This window comes from Malaclemys terrapin, chromosome 4 (assembly GCF_027887155.1).
Source record: "Malaclemys terrapin pileata isolate rMalTer1 chromosome 4, rMalTer1.hap1, whole genome shotgun sequence".
Classification (NCBI taxonomy): domain Eukaryota; kingdom Metazoa; phylum Chordata; order Testudines; family Emydidae; genus Malaclemys; species Malaclemys terrapin.
The window spans coordinates 49,670,690-49,689,822 of NC_071508.1; the positions used below are offsets into that span (position 1 = coordinate 49,670,690).

The following is a 19,133-nucleotide window of genomic DNA, read 5'->3' on the forward strand; positions in this document are numbered from 1 at the left end:
GCCCCAAAGTCCCGGAAATTAGTCCTTGTCACCGGGCAACCCGGCCTATCCTCCGCCTCAGCGGGGGGGTCCCGCCGAAACACGCTGAGGCTTACCGGGTCCGACGTACCAGTCCGTCGATTCCCTTAGATGGATTCCTCTCTGCACAGCTGCTGGAGTGTCCCACGGGTCTCCTGATTTTCCACAGGTCTCGTGGTCCACCGCCTCTGTTGGTCCCTCCCACAGTGAGGCTCCCTCTCGACCTGGAGAAGTTGCAGTCCTCGGCGGCTCCAGGAGTGCGGGCTGGTCCTCCACCGGGGCTTCCCGCAAGGGTTCTTCTCCCCCGGCCGCCTGCCTAGGCTGGGGTATGCTCCCTCCTCTCGCACTCTCTGTGCATTTGGGACACACCCCGTAGGAGCGTGACGGATCCTCTGCCGTCAGGGCTAACTGTCTAGGGCCTCGGCAGTTGGATTGGGGCTTGGCTGCCCCCTCGCAAACCACCCCCTGCGCTAAGGATCCCCCTCCTTGATCCGTTTCTTCGCCCTCCTCCCCTAGCCTGGAGAAGAAATCGGCGTTAGTATGGGCCTTACCCGGGCGGTGGAGCACCTGGAAGTCGTAAGGCTGGAGGGCGAGATACCACCGCATAATTCTAGCGTTTGTGTCTTTCATGCTGTGGATCCATCGCAAAGGGGCGTGATCTATGATTAATTTAAAACTATTCCCTAGCAGGTAGTAACGTAGGGCGTCGATAGCCCACCGTACCGCCAGGGCCTCTTTCTCTATCGTTGAGAAATGTCTCTCGGGGGAACAGCTTCCGACTTAGATACAGAACTGGATGTTCCTCCCCGTCTACTTCCTGGTAGAGTACTGCGCCTAGGCCAACTTCAGAAGCGTCTGTTTGTAGTATAAACTCCTTCGTGAAGTCGGGGTGTCGTAGTACCGGTTCTTGAGTGAGCCGTTCCTTGAGGGTGTTAAAGGCTCGCTCGCATTGTGTAGTCCACTGTTCCTGTCGAGGTTGGGAGTTCTTCATCAGGTCTGACAAGGGGGCGGCTATAGATGCGAAATCTGGCACAAAACGGCGATAGTACCCAGCTAGTCCTAAAAACTGACATACTTATTTCTTCGTCGTGGGGATGGGTACGTCTCTGAGGGCTTGTACCTTGCTAATCAGGGGTGTTAGTTTCCCCCTTCCTACCGTGTATCCCAGGTAGGTCACTTCTTCTTGGCCTAAGTGGCATTTCGCCGGGTTAGCAGTTAGGCGGCCGCTCTGAGGGCTTGCAACACCTCTGCCAGGTGGTGTAGATGGCTCTCCCAGTCGAGACTATAAACCACAATATCGTCTATGTACGCTGCCGCGTATTGGTCGTGGGGTTGGAGGACCTTGTTCATCAAGCGTTGGAACGTGGCTGCCGCTCCATGTAACCCGAATGGCATGGTTACGAACTGGAAGAGGCCGAAAGGCATGGGGAAGGCAGTCTTCGCACGGGAGTTTGGTGTAAGTGGGATCTGCCAATATCCTTTAGTTAAATCTAAGGTTGACAGATACCTGGTTCCCCCAAGGCGCTCTAACAGTTCATCCACTCTTGGCATTGGATAGGCATCAAAACGGGAGATAGCGTTGACCTTTCTGAAGTCGATGCAAAACCGGGTCATCCCATCTGGTTTCGGAACTAGGATGATCGGGCTTCTCCACTCGCTCGTTGATTCCTCTACCACTCCCATCTCCAACATACTCTCTACCTCCCGTCGAACTGTATCCCACATTTTCTTGGGCAACGGTCGGTGGTTATCCGTTACCCTCTTCCCGGGGTTGGTGGCGATATGATGGCTCATTAGCGTCGTCCGGCCCGGGCGGGCCGATAAAACGTCTGGAAATTCTTCTACCACTTGTTGTAGTTGCCCCCTCTGTCTGGGGTTGAGGCCTGACCCCAACGTGGCCGGTCCGGGGTCGGGGAGGTCCCCTGCTAGAGGTCCTAGTTCCGAATCTGGGGTGGACGGGCTAATGAACAGGGCTTCCCGGTTTTTCCAGGCCTTTAGAAGATTAATATGATAAATACGTGTCTCTTTGCGTCGGCCAGGTAGTCTGACCTCGTAATCGACTGGCCCCACTCGTCGGATCACTTCATAGGGACCCTGCCATTTGGCTAGGAGTTTTGACTCCGCAGAGGGCAGTAAGAGCAGCACCCGATCGCCTGGGCTGAATTTCCTCCCTCTAGCCCCTCGATTATAGAGGCGCTCCTGGCATGCCTGGGCCCGTTCCAGGTTTTCACGGGCGAAGGCCCCTAACGTTTGGAGTTGCTCCCGGAGTTGTAGCACATATTGTGTGGTTCCAAGGACCCACGTTTCCTGTGCTTCCCACTCCTCCTTCAGGAGGTCCATTATTCCCCTGGGCTGCCTGCCATATAAGAGCTCGAAAGGCGAGAACCCCATCGAGGCCTGTGGTACCTCTCTTATTGCAAATAGCAGGGCCGGCAACAAGGCGTCCCAATGCGAGGGGTCCTCCTCCACAAACTTCCGCAACATGGCTTTTAGCGTACCATTGAACCGCTCTACCAGGCCATTGGTCTGCGGGTGGTACACCGATGTCTGGAGGGTCCATATATGGAGGAGGCGACATAGCTCGGCTATTAACTTGGAGGACACATTGGTGCCCTGATCAGTCAATATTTCCCCGGGTATCCCAACCCGTGTGAAAATCTTTACCAATTCGCTCGCGATGGTCGGTGCGTAGCTGTCTTTAGGGGAACGGCTTCGGGATAGCGCGTTGCGTAGTCCACGACTACTAGTATAAAGCGGTTCCCTGTCTTACTTCGCTCAAGGGGGCCGACGAGGTCCATCCCAATCCGCTCAAAGGGTACCCCCACGACTGGCATGGGTACCAGGGGTGCACGGGCTACCGCTTTCAGTCCGGCTCGCTGGCATTCTGGGCACGAGGCGCAAAAGTCTGCCACTTCCCGGTGGATGCCTGTCCAGAAGAACCGGCGAGCCACCCTCTGTACGGTCTTCTCGCGCCCCAGGTGTCCAGCCCAAGGGTTCGCGTGGGCTAAGTGGAGGAGGCCAGCTCGCAGTCTCCGGGGGACCAACAGCTGGCGGAACGTCTCCCGGGTCTGGGGTTCCTGCGCTATTCGGTACAGGCGGTCCTGGCGTACCTCAAAGCGGGGGCCCTGCAGAGTCCGTAGCGTCACGTCCCCCTCAATAGCAGGGTTGGTGGCTTGTTCCCAGGCTCGACTTAGGGTTGGGTCTTCCCGTTGCTCCCGTAAGAAGTCCCCGTCCCGCTCTAACTCTACCTGGGCGTCCTCCACCGAACGGGGCCTGTCTCCAGTATAATTCACGGGGGTCTCCGCCATCGAGGAGGTCCCCTCGCCGGGGTCACCCCTTGGCCTGCGCCCGAGCAGCCCCATTCCCGGCACTATAGTCCTGTCTGGTCGGGGCTTGGGCGGCTGATATCTCAGGAGGACCTCTCCGAAGCCGGGCCAATCCCGTCCCAACACCACAGGGTAGGCCAGCCTGGGGGCCACTCCTACCCGGAGACCCTCCTCTCGGCAGCCTACTCCCATCTTAACCCAGGCTGTGGGATACTGGCGGATGTTTCCATGCACACACTGTAGGTAGATCGGGGGCCCCGAAAGATTAAGATTTGGGACCAGCCCCTCTCGTATGAGGGTGTGACTACACCCCGAGGCTACGAGGGCATTTGTGGGGTTCCCTTCAACCCGGACAGGGACTATCAACTTCCCTGCCTCTCTCTTCCATGCCCTTCATCCGGCCATCCAGGCTTGCCCGTAGCTGCAGTCCATAAAAGGGCAATCTCGCCGGAAATATCCTTCTTGACCGCAGCCCCAGCACCTCTCTCGGGTCTCGGCCAGGCTTAGGCCTCCTCCGAGGGGGCCTGTTCGCTCTGGGGGCTGTCACTCCCTCCGAGTCGTCATCGGTAGTACCTTGGGTCGGGGTTCAGGGTTGGGGGGCCTCGGATGCCCATGGCTGTTGCCTACCAGTGGTTCGGAGGATCCCACCCCACGAGAGTTCCCCTTCTCTGCTCCGCCCTTGCGACCAAGGCTCCCGGCCACTCGGGGTAGCACCTCCGCCCCCTCGGCCGATAAGTAGTCCTCCATTAAGGCCACCGCTGCGGACAAGGTGGCCGGTCGATGCCGTTGCACCCAGGCCCTCCCTCCCGGGGGTAGGATCTGAGTGAACTGCTCTAAGGCTACCATCTCCGCCACCTGGGGTCCCGTCAGGCCCTCTGGGTTCAACCACTTCCAGCAGTGGTCCCAGATGCGTTGGGTCACAGCGCAGGGTCGGGCCCCCGGAGGATATTGTTCCTTGCGGAGACGTTGTCGGTAGGTCTCCGGGCTAATGCCGGTATGGTCCAGGATGGCCGCCTTCACTCAGGCGTACTCGAACGCTTCCTGGGGGTCGAGGCTACAATATGCGGCCTGAGCCTGTCCCGTCAAATAAGGGGCTAATAACGTGGCCCAGTGTTCTGAGGGCCACCGGGCAGCGGTCACCACCCGTTCAAATGTCACCAGAAATGCCTCTGGGTTGTCCTCCGGCCCCATCTTGGTGAGGCGTATCGGTAGTGCCCCCGAGGTATCCCCCAGTCCGGGTCCCATGGGGGCGGCAGGGGTGCCTCCTGCCGGGCAGAATAGTGCGGCCATCTGTTGCACCAAATGTTCCTGCTGCACCCGCTGCTGGGTGGCCAGCTCCCGGAGGAGCTGCTGCTGATGTTCTTGGTGCTGAGTCATCATCAGTTGCTGTTGAGTAGTCATTTGCTGCAGCATTTGCACCTGCTGCTGGGCCGACTGCTCCTGCTGATTTTCTAGCATCCATTTTAATAGCTTCTCAGCCTCCATGTTGGGGTTCAGCGGGGTACTCCTGATTCAACCCCCACACTCTGAACCCCTTTGGCGGGTCCGGGTCCGCACCCACAATCTGGGTCGACCGTCTGTCTGCACAAGGCACTGCTCTGGGCAATAGTCCGCAGTCTTGGCACTGGCCCCTCATATCAGGGGCGGACCGCTATACCCGCAATCTCCACCACGTGTGGCAGGGTCGGTAGCTCACCGCTGCGGCGCCTCCTCCTGGTCGTCTCGGGGAATTAGTTTGAGCCAGTAGAGCGCCCTCTCTGGGTGGCGTCCCGCCTGTCGTCTCGCCTTTGTGGGGTGCACGGACTTGCATTGCTCCCAACGTTCGGCGTCCTCTTCTGGAACACTGTCCTCCGACAGTGTCCCTTTGTCCATTCACACCCCCTTCCGGGGGGGGGGGAGGGAGGTTAATCAACAGCCCCACACCTTCAAGCCTGATCCTCACAGTCCAGGACCTGGCGTGGTTCTGGCCAGCCGCTCCCTGCGGCCTCTGGCTGTGCGTAGGGCCTCACAGCAAACAAAGGGGAAAAAGGGGGTGGGGGGACTCAGGCCCGCCCACTACTCTGAGTCCAGGTCCAGAGGCCCTCAGGCGACAGTCTCGCTGTCCTCCTTCTCCTTCCTCCTCTGACTATCCCTCTGGACCGCTTCCCCAACAGCCCTTCTCTACGCTAGGCCTCCTCCTCCCAGGCCTGCCGCCTGCCAGGCTATGGAGTAAGGCCTTCATACATTAGGACGCGGCCTTCTGTAGACCCCACAAATCCTTTCAACGAAGAGTTATAGATTTCAAGCTCTTTTTCCCGACCTAAGAAACATGGAGTGACTTTAAGAAAGCAAAGACCAATGCACATCCCTTTCCCTCTTTGCTTAGCAGTGGCAGCATGTCTCCACCCATATCAGAAATGCATACATAAGTCACTGGTTCATTTCCACCTCTGCTGCAATCCTTATCTATCCCTTTCTCCCCACTCATTTTGATAATTGCAGCTCCCCTCTCTAGCATATTCCCAAACCCGACTGTCCAGATTCCAGCACACCGCTGCTACCCTCCCCACCACACACACAAAGAAGTGTGACCACATTATTCCTATCGTCACACAACCACTTGTTCATTCCAATACCCGGTGTCACTCTTCAGATTTGTATCCAGTCTCCTTTACAGACCCTGAGCTACATTCACTGGAGCTGGCACAGGGAAGTATAATTTACATCTCTCCTTACCAGCCTGCCAACCAGGAGATTCATCAGCTCCTACAGGGCAACAGGATTAAAATTTAGAGATGAGGTGGGGCTCACCTGGTATTTATCTCATAGAAATGGAAGGGACCTTGAAGGTCATCAAGTCCAATCCCCTGCCTTCACTAGCAGGACAAAGTACTGTCCCTGACAGGTAGGGGTTTTTTTGGTTGTTTTTTCCCCAGATCCCTAAATGGCCCCCTCAAGGATTGAGCTCACAACCCTGGGTTTAGCAAGCCAATGCTCAAACCACTGAGCTATCCCTCCCCCCATTGGAGGTATTGGGGTGCTGGAATCTAGCATTTTGTTTCAACCCCATTTGTCAGTAAAGTGAAAAGATGCTAATCAAAGACACAAAGGGAGTGAATATGAGGTGTAAGAATGTGCATGTATTCCTTCGAGACAAGGTGGTGAGTATGAGGAATATCTTTATTGGATCAACTTTGGCTAGTGGAAGAGACAAGCTTTCAAGTCTCACAGAGCTACTCTTCAGGTCTGGGGAAGGTAACCAGAGTGTCACAGCTACACACAGATGGTTAAGCATAAGGAGATCACACATGTTGCCTGAGACCATTTAAAATGAAGTGGGCAGTTAACACCTCTGCTGGAAAGTTTGTTTCTTCCACCAACAGGAACTAGTCCAATAAAAGCTATTCTCTCACCCACCTTGTCTCTCTCCTATCCTGGGAGCAATACGGCTACAACAACACTGCAAACATGTATTCCATACTCTTGTCTGACCATGGATAGATCCTGCGGTCCATAACACCATATAAGACCTGCAGGATCAGGCACCACAATGTCAGTGTAAAGGCCCTGTATCTTTAAGAGCATCCCGAGCACATCTCAGAGCTTTACATTTCTGAATGATCCCAATGGTCAGTCACTTAATATCCTCAAGTAGTGGGTCCCCCTCAGACATTTCCCCACACATCCATCTCTTCCTTGGGCATCCTCTTCCCAGCAGCAACAACGGCTCCACAGGTTCCTAATGACAAACCAACTGGAGTTCCGAAGAGCTCTGTCCACCTACCCAGTAACTGGTAATACTCAGACCTCTCCTTGGTGAGCTGCGCTTGGCCAATCATTCTGCAAGGAGGAAGAGAAAGGAAAGCTGCAGTTAAAGAGTGAAAATACTCCTGGTCAGACTGAGTGGGGGCGCAGCTGGGCTGCCCACTCTCTCTGAATCCAAGCACTGCTTCCAAGAAAGGTTTCATTATTCTTAGCCTCCTGCACCCAGAAGCTCAAGTTAAGCTGGAGTGAAGTAGTGTCATGGGGTTTCCCTTCAGAAGAGCGCTAAAGGAACATCAATAAGTAAGGAGTCTAATGTGCTTGGTGTAATGAGAGGGTGTATTAATATCCATCGGTGAGAATTGGAGAGCTAAGAAGGAAATGAGGCACAGCAGTCTATGATTTCTCTAGTAAAGAACAATGCAATGCAATGCCTATTAGCCTGGCTTCCTGAAGCTGCTCAAGGATCTGAAGGTACCAAACAATTCTGTATTGCAAATGGGTGATAGATGAGAGACACATAGGAATAGACAGATTCAATAAGGCTTGCAGAGGAAAAGATAAGGAAAGCAAAAAAAGCAGAATGAGTTAATACTAGGCAAAGGCTGTAAGGGGAATAAGAGTTTCTATAAACATGTCATGGGAAAAAGAAAGTAAAGCCATTAATAAGTAAGAAGGTGAATGAAATCGATGATTACTCTGAGCTCCTGCGCTGCTTTTTAAAATCTCTCTTTAGCAAGCTATACATTAACAATGGCCCAACTCCTGCAAATTGCTCCCCACATACAGACTCCCATTGACTTTAATGGGGCTCCCTCCACATAGAAGAACTTGTAGGAATGGAGCCTTGGATTTGGACAATGAGAGCAAGGCAGATATCGTATAAACAGTTGTTGATGAAAGGAGGTATCAGGATATATGAAAAAACAGAACACATGCAAACTTGGTCTCTGAACTCAGTACTAGCTAGCTACACCACAATTGCTATGAATTTGGGGGGGGGGGAATTGTACTGCACCTTTAAATTTCTGACAGCACAGCTGATGCAGCATGTTCCAATGAAGGGACCCAAACTGCTCCCTCATGGAGACTTTACTTTTGTTCTTTCTTAGTTTGTTGTGCCCCTTAATCTGAACTGAAAGTCATTTGGACTGAGTCTAGAGGGAGAGAGATGCAGATGAGACACTATAGTTACCCATTCTCTCAAACATGAGGATTGATTAAAGATATGCCAGTTAAAGGTATTTTTACACTGAGCTATTTGCTGTCCAAGCAACTGTTTGTCTCCTTGACTAAGTTGCCTTGAGTTGATCTTGTGTGGGGAAGTACAGGACTTTGGAGATGAAATTCTCTAGGCCAGCTGTGAGATGATGCTCTGGATTCAGGCAAGGTTGATGCACATTGTGGCTTTGAACAGACAGGACAGCACACACCCCCTTTGTGCTGATCAAAGGAAATTTGCCCTTTCATCACCCCTCCCCCTCCACCGTTGTAAAATAGGGGTGTGACTCTTGGAGGCCCTCAGTGCCAACTAGCAGAGGGCCCCCCTACTGTAACTCACATCAGGTCTGACACACTCATTGTCCCAACACACTGTTGTCATGATATATATCTCAAATGTGTCATGAAAGATATCGTATGTAAACTGGTGCCATGCTGGTCCCAAAAATCATTGTGTGATCTATGTACAGGTTGGGTACAAAGAGTTATAGATGTGTGCTGGAAATATATTCATGAAAAGTGTTTGAGAAGTAGAGCATAAAATCCAGCCTGCCCTAGGCAAAGGCATGTGTATTTACCTGTCTGACCAGCTGGGCTACCAGCAGAGGACAATGGAAGTATATTTACATATAAGGAAAACAAAGACATCAAGCTAAACAAACGGGGGAGAAGACTCTGGACTTTGAGTAATAGAAGGGGAACAAAAAGACCTTTTAGTTCTCTATCACTGCAGGGAGAGTAGAGTACAGCACCTTTTGAGCCTATGAAAGCTGGATTCTCTTGGCCTGAAAGGCAAGAGCTGCTGGAAACATGATGTAAGTGAGAAACTGCTTAGGCAAAGATTGCAACTTGCTAAGATTCAATTTTCGTCATTGGAAAGTGTGTTTTGTTTTGTTTTGTTTGTGGCCTGGCCTGTCTCTTTTCCCCTTGCTTAGCATCACTTAAACCCAAGGGCTTTGTGAATAACCTTTGTCTTATTTTATTACAAAACCATCTCAGTGTTGTGTATTAAAGTGAAGTGTGAGGCTTCAGCTAACCTAACAGGCGGGTGTGTGCTCTGTCTCTTTGGAGGCAGTGAGTGTAAAGTGAGAGGGACTGGATGCTGCAGGGAGACGTTTCTGGGGAACTTGGCAGCTGGGACTCACTGATTGTTACCGGCAAGCCAACATTTAGACTGGCAGAGTCTTGAGGAGTTTGCTGGCAAGGCAGACAGACTGGTGTGTCAGGGACCGGCCACACAGCTTAGCAGCACCAAAGCTCTTGCTCTTGCTAAGGCAGCGTGGTAACAGTGGCTCACAGTTCTGAGTGTTCTGAGCATGACGTCACAGGGGACACTTACGGTTTCTCACTGATGCCAAGATAATGATAGACCACGCCGGGATTCACAACTCCTTTCATCTCAGTCCGGGGGAGCTCTTCAAAGAAGTAATGAGGCAGCCTGGAGTTGGCATAGGTCAGTGCATCACAGGACACTAACCCCGGATAATACATCATCATCCGGGCAGCGAGATTCACCTTCTGGCCAATGACTGTGTGGTGGAGAGAGCAAGAAAATGGGCACTGAAAAGTTAACTGAGTTCCCGCTCATCCTCCTGTGAACAGCTCCATATGTATCCATGCATACATACCCCTCCACCAGCAAAAATACGCAGCCTACACACACACTCTGTGGGTACCCAGGGGATACCAAACATGCACAGGACCAGAGAAACAGACTGTACCTGTGTATTCGTGCCTTACATGATGGCCAACTACTCCGCAGAACACTGGCCCGCTGGTAACCACGATGGAAACTAGCCTAGCAAGCAATGAGAGCAACATGGAGTCAGCAATCCCAAATGTCCAGTCCCTCTTGCCACATCTGCTCATGCACCCTCTCCCCACACCCACTCCTGTAGTGCTAATTTGTATTGACTATCCCCACATCAGCCAGCTAGGTCTCCCAACAGCCTGTGTGCAGCTCTGTGTGTGTGCGAAAGGGATGGAGAAGAGGGCAAGGAGCTTCCCTCACGCACGTCCCCATGTAATGACAGTTCTTGTGCTTCCCGGAGTGCAGAATGCCATGAGCTGGCATTGCTGTTGGAACTAGCCTCCCCACAGAGATGGGCCAGAGCCCCACCTGCTCTCCACCCCAGCTAGCAGAGCTGACTCCAGGCCAAAGGGAGCCCATGTCCATCCTTTGCAAGTGTGCCACAGAGGCCGCATTCCTTAAGCAACTCCACAGGCACAATGTCTCTTTGACCTCCCCATGGGTGGTGAGTCCCTGTTCTCCCTGTAATGCAAAGCCACAACTGAACCCTCATTTCCTGGTGTGGAACTGGAGGTGAAGCCCTGGCTGAAAGTTCAGGGAAGTATTCACATTTTCTGAACACATTCATCTGCCCACAGTAGAAATCCTGCATGCTTAAAATGCTTCCATGGGTGGGGGAGTGGTGAGATGGGTATAGAGTTTCAGCCCTCCCACCTTGCATCATCCAACTGTCCAGTCTGTTATACCACACCCACTGCTATGGTATGCGTATGCCTCCCGTATTTATAATGGGTGCACACAGCAAAAAACTGCTTAACTGTAATTGTCCCTGGACACTGATCTCACAGGGTACTCACACCTGGAATTTAATTCTCTCACATGTGACTGGTTGAATTTCCCTGGCTCTTCATGGTTTGCATGCCCCTTAAAAGGAGTGGCTACTGGGCAAAGCACAAGACACACACACCCCTTACTGGCTATCACACACTATTCCCGGCTGAATATAAATGCTGCCCTCTGAGTGTGCCAGTCTGAATTCTCCTTGCTGGAGTGTCAGGAGCTGGAGGAACGTCCCAGCAGGAAAAGGGAGTCAGGTTACACAAAAACTTAACAAGGTTAGTGCCAGTGGTGTAAAAAGGGAGTGGAGTTTGGATTGGTTTTGACATTTATAGACACAAAAGGGGACAAAGGCTCTGGTCCCACAAACATGCAGGAGTTTTATTTGAATCCTCAGTGAAGTCAGCAGTGCCTGCGTGCCAAGCCACAGGCCTCAAAAATTCAGCAACCAGACCAGAGCATGCTGGAAGATAGCAGAGGGTGAAGGGCTCTCTCCAAGCACTGCTGGAGTCCTCCTGGTTGACAGGCCTCGGGGTCCCCTTCAGCAGGGAGCTCCTCCACCGACTGCAGTCAAGAAGGACTTGATGGGTCCTTCAGAGGCCAGTGGGGTGGGGGGTGACAGTCAATAGGGGTTTGGCTCATGCTCTTTGTCCTGTTACCAATGCTCTCAAGGGGAAAAAATGCCTTTAGAGATCAAAGAATTTGCCATTCTCACGCAAATGGAGCTGAGAATCCTGCCCAGCTGGCGTCATTAGTCTTTTACTCTCTCTTTTCTGCAGGGACTGGACTTGTGGGTTGGAGTTTCTTGGGCTGTTGTGGGATAGGTCAGTGAAGGTGGCTGGGCTAATCCCAAATTTTGTCTCTCAGCTGTCATGTCACTGCCTCCTGCCCACTAGGGGGGCCCTCCTGTTGGGATGAGGGAGTTTCGATGACAAACAAGCCCATTAGCACTCCTGTAGGCAACATGGAGAACTGCACCTTCCTGCTTACTTTATTTTCATGAGCATCTCAGAACAGAAGTTGAAGATTTTAAATGCGCTGTCAAGGCATGGGCGCTCTCGTCAGCCTGCTTATCCCCAGGGAGCCCGAACACACACAGGAATGTGCAGCCCTGCCAGGGAGGGGAAAGAAAACACCAGAGGGGTGAGGGTTTTTTCCAAAGAGCAAATCAGTATCCATGTCTGTGGCAAACAGTTCCACTGTGCTCCAGCTCTCCCACCCACCCTGTTAGAGTAGTGCTGTCATACAGTACCCCCAAAATGCTCTAGGAGACCCCACCACCGCCTCAGACTCAGTCTCTTCAGCACCAAGCTTTTTATCATTCCTCCAGATCCCTGCCCTCCTCCTCCCTTCTCTATCCCTAATGACAATGCCACTGTCCCTCCTGCCTCCTACTAGTCCCGGAGTCTCAGGGGAATGTTTGCCAGCTCCAGCTGCCCAACTGGAATGGCCTTGAAGCTCTGACCCACTTTGTCAAAAATAAAGACTTTGTTGATTTTGCCGCTGAAGACGTGGATGATGTTTGAGATCTTCACATTGGCATCGTGGATGGCCTTGCACAGATGCAAGGTATTGGCGCTTTTGTCAAACTGCAGGTTCACAAAGACAATTGTGACTGGCTGAAGCTCAGATAAATATTCTAGAGGTTGGTTGTCGTCAGTCTGAAAGAGAAGAGCCAGATGTACTCAACAGTCCGTACTCCTGGTGAGTGGGAAGCATTCACTACTTCATATACCCCTCCTCCAGCTGGGCTGACTCTGCTCTCAGATACAGGCGCTAACTCCACGAGGGCAAAGATGTTTGATCAGCTATTGCCATAGGAAGGAGGGGGCCCCCCATCAATGGGAAGCACTCTCCAGTCTCAGGACGATGATCCTTTCAGCATAGGACTGGGAAATGAGGCTAGGCACCAAGGTGATAAAGGGGGAGATAGCTGAGCAGAGCCTGTCAATGTGACTTTGCTACAACCCAGGTCTCCCCATAAACTTTAAAATTTTAAACAGAACAAAGGAAAAACTTTCATACACCTTACAATTAGCCTGTGGAACACATTGCTTGCGGTCAAGAACTCGGCAGATTTCAAAAAATTATGACAACATCCAGTGTTATAATAGTAAGGATTTTTTAAATAAAACCCAATAATTTTGGAAGGGATCTAAACCCTCATGCCTCAGGTCATAAACCAAGGGAGGGGGAAGGAAAAAACTTTCCATGTGAACAAGTTGATCCACAACTACCCACTGCAGGGTTTCTTGTATTTTCCTCTGTAGCATCAGGAGAACCTCAGAAAAATTCTAGCTGTGTAAAGCACAGACCGCCAAGCCAAAAAATAAAATTCTGTGAAGTTACTGCAGTACCTTCTCCAGAATGTTTCTCATCACATACTTCCGGAGGGACTTCTCCAGCTCATCATTAGGAGACAATGTGGAGGTTGCTCTGAGGATACCTAGGGGAGGAAATTCAATGCTTTCAATAGCAGAAGGAAGACTTGTGGTTAAACCGTAGGGTTTTATTCCTGGCTTTGCTCAAGGGCAGACTTTTACCAGTAGGGACTGGACAGTGCCTGGATGGGGTTGGAGATTCTTGTCTAACCTATTTCACTTACAATCTTGAAAATGCAAATCACAGTTCCATAGGCACCGAGTTTCTAATCTGCCAGGGGGGGTTCCCCCAGCTCCCTGCAGGCCCCGCCCCCACTCCGGCCCCAGCTCTGCCCTGCTTCTTCCCACCCCTGCTCTGCCCCACCCCGCCTCTTCCCTGCCCCTTCCCACCCTTTCTCTGCCCAGTTCCATCCCTCCCCCAAGCACACTGCACCCTTTCTCCTCCTCCCTCTCCCCCAGTGCCTCCTGACACAGCGAAACAGCTGATCCGTGGTAGGCGCTGGGAGGGAGGGGGAGGCGCTGATCAGTGGGGCCCACCGGTGGGCAGAAGGGACTGGGGGGAGGGGGAGGTTCTGGTAGGGGGGCTGCCAGGGGGATGGCTCAGGGAATTGGGTGTTATCCTGTCAGGATGAGTACCTGGGGCCTTTTACAGGAAAAGGCAGGGCAAGTGAGAAGAGTATTTACCCTTCTGTGACCCCTTTCTTGTTCTCTCCTAGCCCTAATATCTCCCATTCCAATCTAGCTGTACCCTACCACACCCCGACCACCCTCTCCACAGTCACTGATTCACCCACACCCTCAACCAACTCCATCAACCTTCCCATCCAACTCTTCCCTCAGCTCCCCATCTGCTGAGAAACACACCCAACAAACATACCCTTTCCCCCAGGCTGAGATCCTCCCTCTTCCTAACAGACCTCCACAGCTCAGGCCCACACCCTCAGCTCTGAGCCCTGGCCACCAGACAGCCCCAGGCTCAGAATGCCCCCACACATCCCTCCAGGTCTAGCAAATCCATCCCCAGGCTCCAAAATCTTCCCCCTCCTACCTGACACCCATCACCACCAATCTCAGATGCCCCACAGGTCGGAACCCTGCCCCCTGCTCAGAAAGCTCTGGTATTCGCTGCTCTGCACCTCCTCCCTCTGCCGCTTGCATCCCTTCTCTTGCAGAGACTCTTGCAGGGGCTGGAGGCTGCAGGGAGCATGGGTAAAGAGCCCCATACTCTGGCTCTGTGGCTCTGTCCCCTGCACTACAACAGCTACACTACCCAGTTCTGAGATCACTGGTGGGGCTTACCCCCCTTATTCCCTAATGACCAGCCACTCCTGGCAAGAGGAAGCCAAAGTTAAGTCCACATTCTACTATGCCTTCTTACTTCATCACCACTTTCAACTTTCGCATCACCATCCCTCTTGGCCCCCTCTGTCCAGCTGGTCCATTGGATACAGGCCCAATAACAGATATACACACAAGCATACGTGTGAGGTTGCATCCAGCAGAAGACAATGGGGCACGTAAACACACCCCAACCTAGATAACAAAGCAATACACACGCCACTGGTTATGAACAATTGTTGCACACTCCACATTGCCCACCTTAACAGATCTTTGATCTTTAATTGTTTCTATTTCTATCATGTTCCTGTTACAGAGTTCCCAGCAGTTCGGCGATAGAATAACCTCGCTTGCTTTTGCTAGGTTTTGGGCCAACCGAACTTCATCCACTGCTCGGCCAATTACCAGAAAATATTGGTGCTTATTGTCTCCAACAACAACTTTGGAGATGTGACCTGCAGATAGCCCTGACAAGAGAAACAAGATTGTTATGGAGGGCATTTTTACGTTACCATTTGTAATATATGTATCTCAATTATCTTAGAAGCGGATTTTGGAGGCCAACCTATTTTTTGGGGGGTGGGAGGTTTGGATCAGTTCTTGACAATATGTGATATTTATTCCAGGAATCTGAGGATTTCTAGAACAACACTCTCCAATGAATTAAACAGCATGTCAGTTAATAAATAATAATAATGCACACATAATTATAAGGGTCACACGGTAGCATCTGTTATAAGGTTACAAATCGGTTTCCATTATAACAATCTGTTTATATCTGAAGAAGAAAGCAGTGTGCTGTAATCTTGGACTCTCATTCAGACAATATCTGGATCTATGAGATTTGTAACAAGCTGTGTTACTCTCTGTGATGTTGCAGTCTATATGGTTTTATAAAAATATGTTAATGAGTGAATATAATGTAATTGGAATATGCTTCATGCAAAAGGTCTCTTGTAAGGTATCATTACAAAGCTTATAATCTACTGAGTGTGATCATCCTATTTGTATAAATGTACCACTCTTGTATCTGAAACTAGAAATATGAAATATAACTCTGAGGGCCTATTGTAATTATGTAAAGTGTGGGCCTGTAATCGGTCCTAGCCGGGGCTCGACCCTTCCGGGCAGGAGGGGAGCCACACCGACTCACTACTGGGGGAACAAGCAGTCAGTTAGTCCCGAAGCTCCGGCCCTCTGGTGCAGGGTGGAGCAAAGCCGACAGTTAGCTCAGGGCTCAGGCCCTCGGTTGCAGGGGACTGAGCGGGTACATAGTTCAGAGCCCAGGCCCTGGATCAGGGCGGGGCAAACGCAGTTAAGCTCAGGCCCTTGTTGCAGGGGCTGAGCGAGCAAATAGTTCAGAGCCCAGGCCCTGGATCAGGGCGGGGCAAACGCAGTTAAGCTCAGGCCCTTGTTGCAGGGGCTGAGCGAGCAAATAGTTCAGAGCCCAGGCCCTGGATTAGGGCGGGGCAAACACAGTTGAGCTCAGGTCCCTGTTGGGAGGGGCTGAGCGAGCAAATAGTTCAGAGCCCAGGCCCTGGATTAGGGCGGGGCAAACACAGTTGAGCTCAGGCCCTTTTTGCAAGGGCTGAGCGAGCAAATAGTTCAGAGCCCAGGTCCTGGATTAGGGCGGGGCAAACACAGTTGAGCTCAGGCCCTTTTTGCAAGGGCTGAGCGAGCAAATAGTTCAGAGCCCAGGTCCTGGATTAGGGCGGGACAAACACAATTGAGCTCAGGCCCTTGTTTGCAGGGGGCTGAGCGAGCAAACAGTTCAGAGCCCAGGCCCTGGATCAGGGCGGGGCAAACACAGTTTAGCTCAGGCCCTTGTTTGCAGGGGGTGAGCGAGCAAACAGTTCAGAGCCCAGGCCCTGGATCAGGGCGGGGCAAACACAGTTAAGCTCAGGCCCTTGTTTGCAGGGGCTGAGCGAGCAAATAGTTCAGATATGGCACGCCTAGGCTTTCTGAAGCCGAGCGTTGGGTGAGGGGGATGCCTGCCACCCGTGAGCGGGGGTGGCAGGGGGGAACGCAGGCCCACCCACTCCACTGCGTTCCAGCCCGGGGCCCTAGCAGCGGTTACTGCCGCTGCTGGTCAGTGGGGTATCCAGACCGCAACACACTGACATCGGGCTACTTCCACGATCCCCCTCAAAGCCTACCTCGTTCGTCGCGCCGGGCTCGGGCCAGTCCATCTGCATGGGCTCCTCTCTGCCAGGGCTCGGTGGCAGGTCCGGTAGCTCTGCCGGGAAGTCAGGCCAACGGTCCTCGGGTGGCTCCTCTGGGTAACAGCAGGGGCAGAGGGGTTCGGGTGCAGTCTCACCCTCAAGGTTGCTGGGGTGGGGTTCCCAGGGATTCTCCCAGTGACGGGAGCGGACGGGCTCCAGCGGCTCCTCCTCGTAGCGTGCCCGGGGTAGCTCAGGCCAGCTAGGGTCCAGGCCTCAGTCTTCGGCGGTCTCCTGGCCAGGAGCTCCCGGCCACACGTCTGCTCCCTGTGGTGGCTGGCCGCCGACTGAGCTCTGGCGGCCGGCCTTTATACTTCCTGTCCCGCACCTTGACTTCCGGGGGGCGGGGACAGGCGGCGGTGGCTCCACCCACTCTGGTGCCTGCACGTGGGCTCCCTCTTCTGGGCAGGAGGGGAGCCACACCGACTCACTACAGGGCCATTAATGGTGGTTTGGAATCTTGATGACTCCCATTAACCAGGACAATTGTCTGCAGATGGCTGTGTTTTACCTGTAAGTCTTCCTGTATACCTGTGTGCTGGCAAGTGGGCAATGAAGTCTTGCAGTGACATGTGATCATGTCACCTGAACTGGAATCTATCTTTAACCTGGTGTCTTTCCATTGAGAAGGAGGGGGTGGGAACCCAGAGAGGGACAAAGGATTCCTGCCTTATGCAAAAGATATATAAAAGGGTGGAACAGAACAAAGTGGAGGAGCCATCATGAAGAATCCCCTAGCTACCACCTGAGCTGAAACAAGAGCTGTACCAGGGGAAAGAATTGTGCCCAGGCCTGGAAAGTGTCCAGTCTGAGGAAAAAACTTACTGAAGCATCTCTAAGGGTGAGATTATCTGTATTCAGTTTGATTAGACATAGATTTGCACACTTTATTTTATTTTGCTTGGTGACTTACTTTGTTCTGTCTGTTACTACTTGGAGCCACTTAAATCCTACTTTTTGTATTTAATAAAATCACTTTGTACTTATTAATTAACTCAGAGTATGTATTAATACCTGGGGGAGCAAACGACTGTGCATATCTCTCTATCAGTGTTATAGAGGGCGAACAATTTATGAGTTTACCCTGCTTAAGCTTTATACAGGGTTAAACGGATTTATTTGGGTTTAGACCCCATTGGGAGTTGGGCATCTGAGTGTTAAAGACAGGAACACTTCTGTTAGCTGCCTTCAGGTAAACCTGCAGCTTTGGGGCAAGTAATTCAGATCCTGGGTCTTTGTTGGAGCAGACGGGAGTGTCTGGCTCAGCAAGACAGGGTGCTGGGATCCCGAGTTGGCAGGGAAAGCAGGGGTAGAGGTAGTCTTGGAACATCGGGTGGCAGCTCCCAAGGAGGTTTCTGTGATCCAACCTGTCACACTCTCAAATTGGTCTTGTCAGCCATAGGTGGATTCACCCATCTTTTCTATCCTCTCTCTTCTCTACCTTGTGTCTGTTAGTTAAGAACAGGATAAGTAAATGCACTCTACACATCAAAACTGAGGGTAAAATTAACCCTTTCCATCAAAGAACAGTTGTTCTGAAAATATGAGTCTGCTATTTTCTCTCCAAAAGGAGAAGGGCTTTCAAGGTTTTGCCTAAGTTTGTTTTGCATAATCATTCAACCACAGTTTGACTATAAATGCCTGTTTTGATTTCTTGTTCTTTCTTGTTTTTAATCAATAAACTTTTAATTTAAATAATGCTTTTGGGTGTTTGCCAAGTTACTGAGTAAAATCAAGCCCTCTGTTTAAAATAACCCCAAGCCTATCTATCCCTGTTTGAAGTTGGACAGTGAAAGAGTTTATAAACACCTTTAACTCTTTAGGCTTTTGAGATCACTATCCATACAACAAGGCCCAGTCCATCCCACCCTGTAACACCTCAACCAAGTGTCAAGCTTCAAGGGAGGAGGGAGAACCCAACTCAGTTGTTTCCTGGCTGGAAAAGAGAGCAAGTCTGAGGCTTTCATGGTGTGAGAGATTGGTTGGGGCCAGAAACTGGGGAAGATAGCTACCTACCAAGGCCTGCCTAGGGGAAGGGAAGGGTTTATGCTGCTTTGTGTTTATTTTGGACTTTGGGCACCCCGATAAGGTGGAGCTGTTACATGACCTAGCTGAAGAGCTAAATCCCTTCAATCCAGAAGATGTTTGAGACTTGGTGGAGCAGTGGAGGACCAGGAGGGAAACAGAGGCAGAGCCATGGCCACACAGTGCCATGCCATGAGGGGGTATAGCCGGAGGACATGTCACCACAGATGGTTAATGCCATGAGACTCTGATGGTCTTTCCTTTCAAACTCTGGGCT

At 51.8% G+C, this 19,133-nt stretch overlaps 1 protein-coding gene across 1 annotated transcript; it reads right to left on the minus strand.

Annotated features, from left to right (window-relative positions):
* Window positions 1-5,545: 5,545 nt before the first annotated feature.
* Window positions 5,546-14,915, minus strand: LOC128836130 (adenylate cyclase type 10-like). Its single transcript, XM_054026147.1, is given in 9 exon segments — window positions 5,546-5,643; window positions 7,108-7,163; window positions 9,646-9,835; window positions 10,028-10,104; window positions 11,884-11,935; window positions 11,938-12,004; window positions 12,363-12,554; window positions 13,251-13,339; window positions 14,831-14,915. Coding segments are annotated over 9 exon segments (906 nt in total).
* Window positions 14,916-19,133: the final 4,218 nt, after the last annotated feature.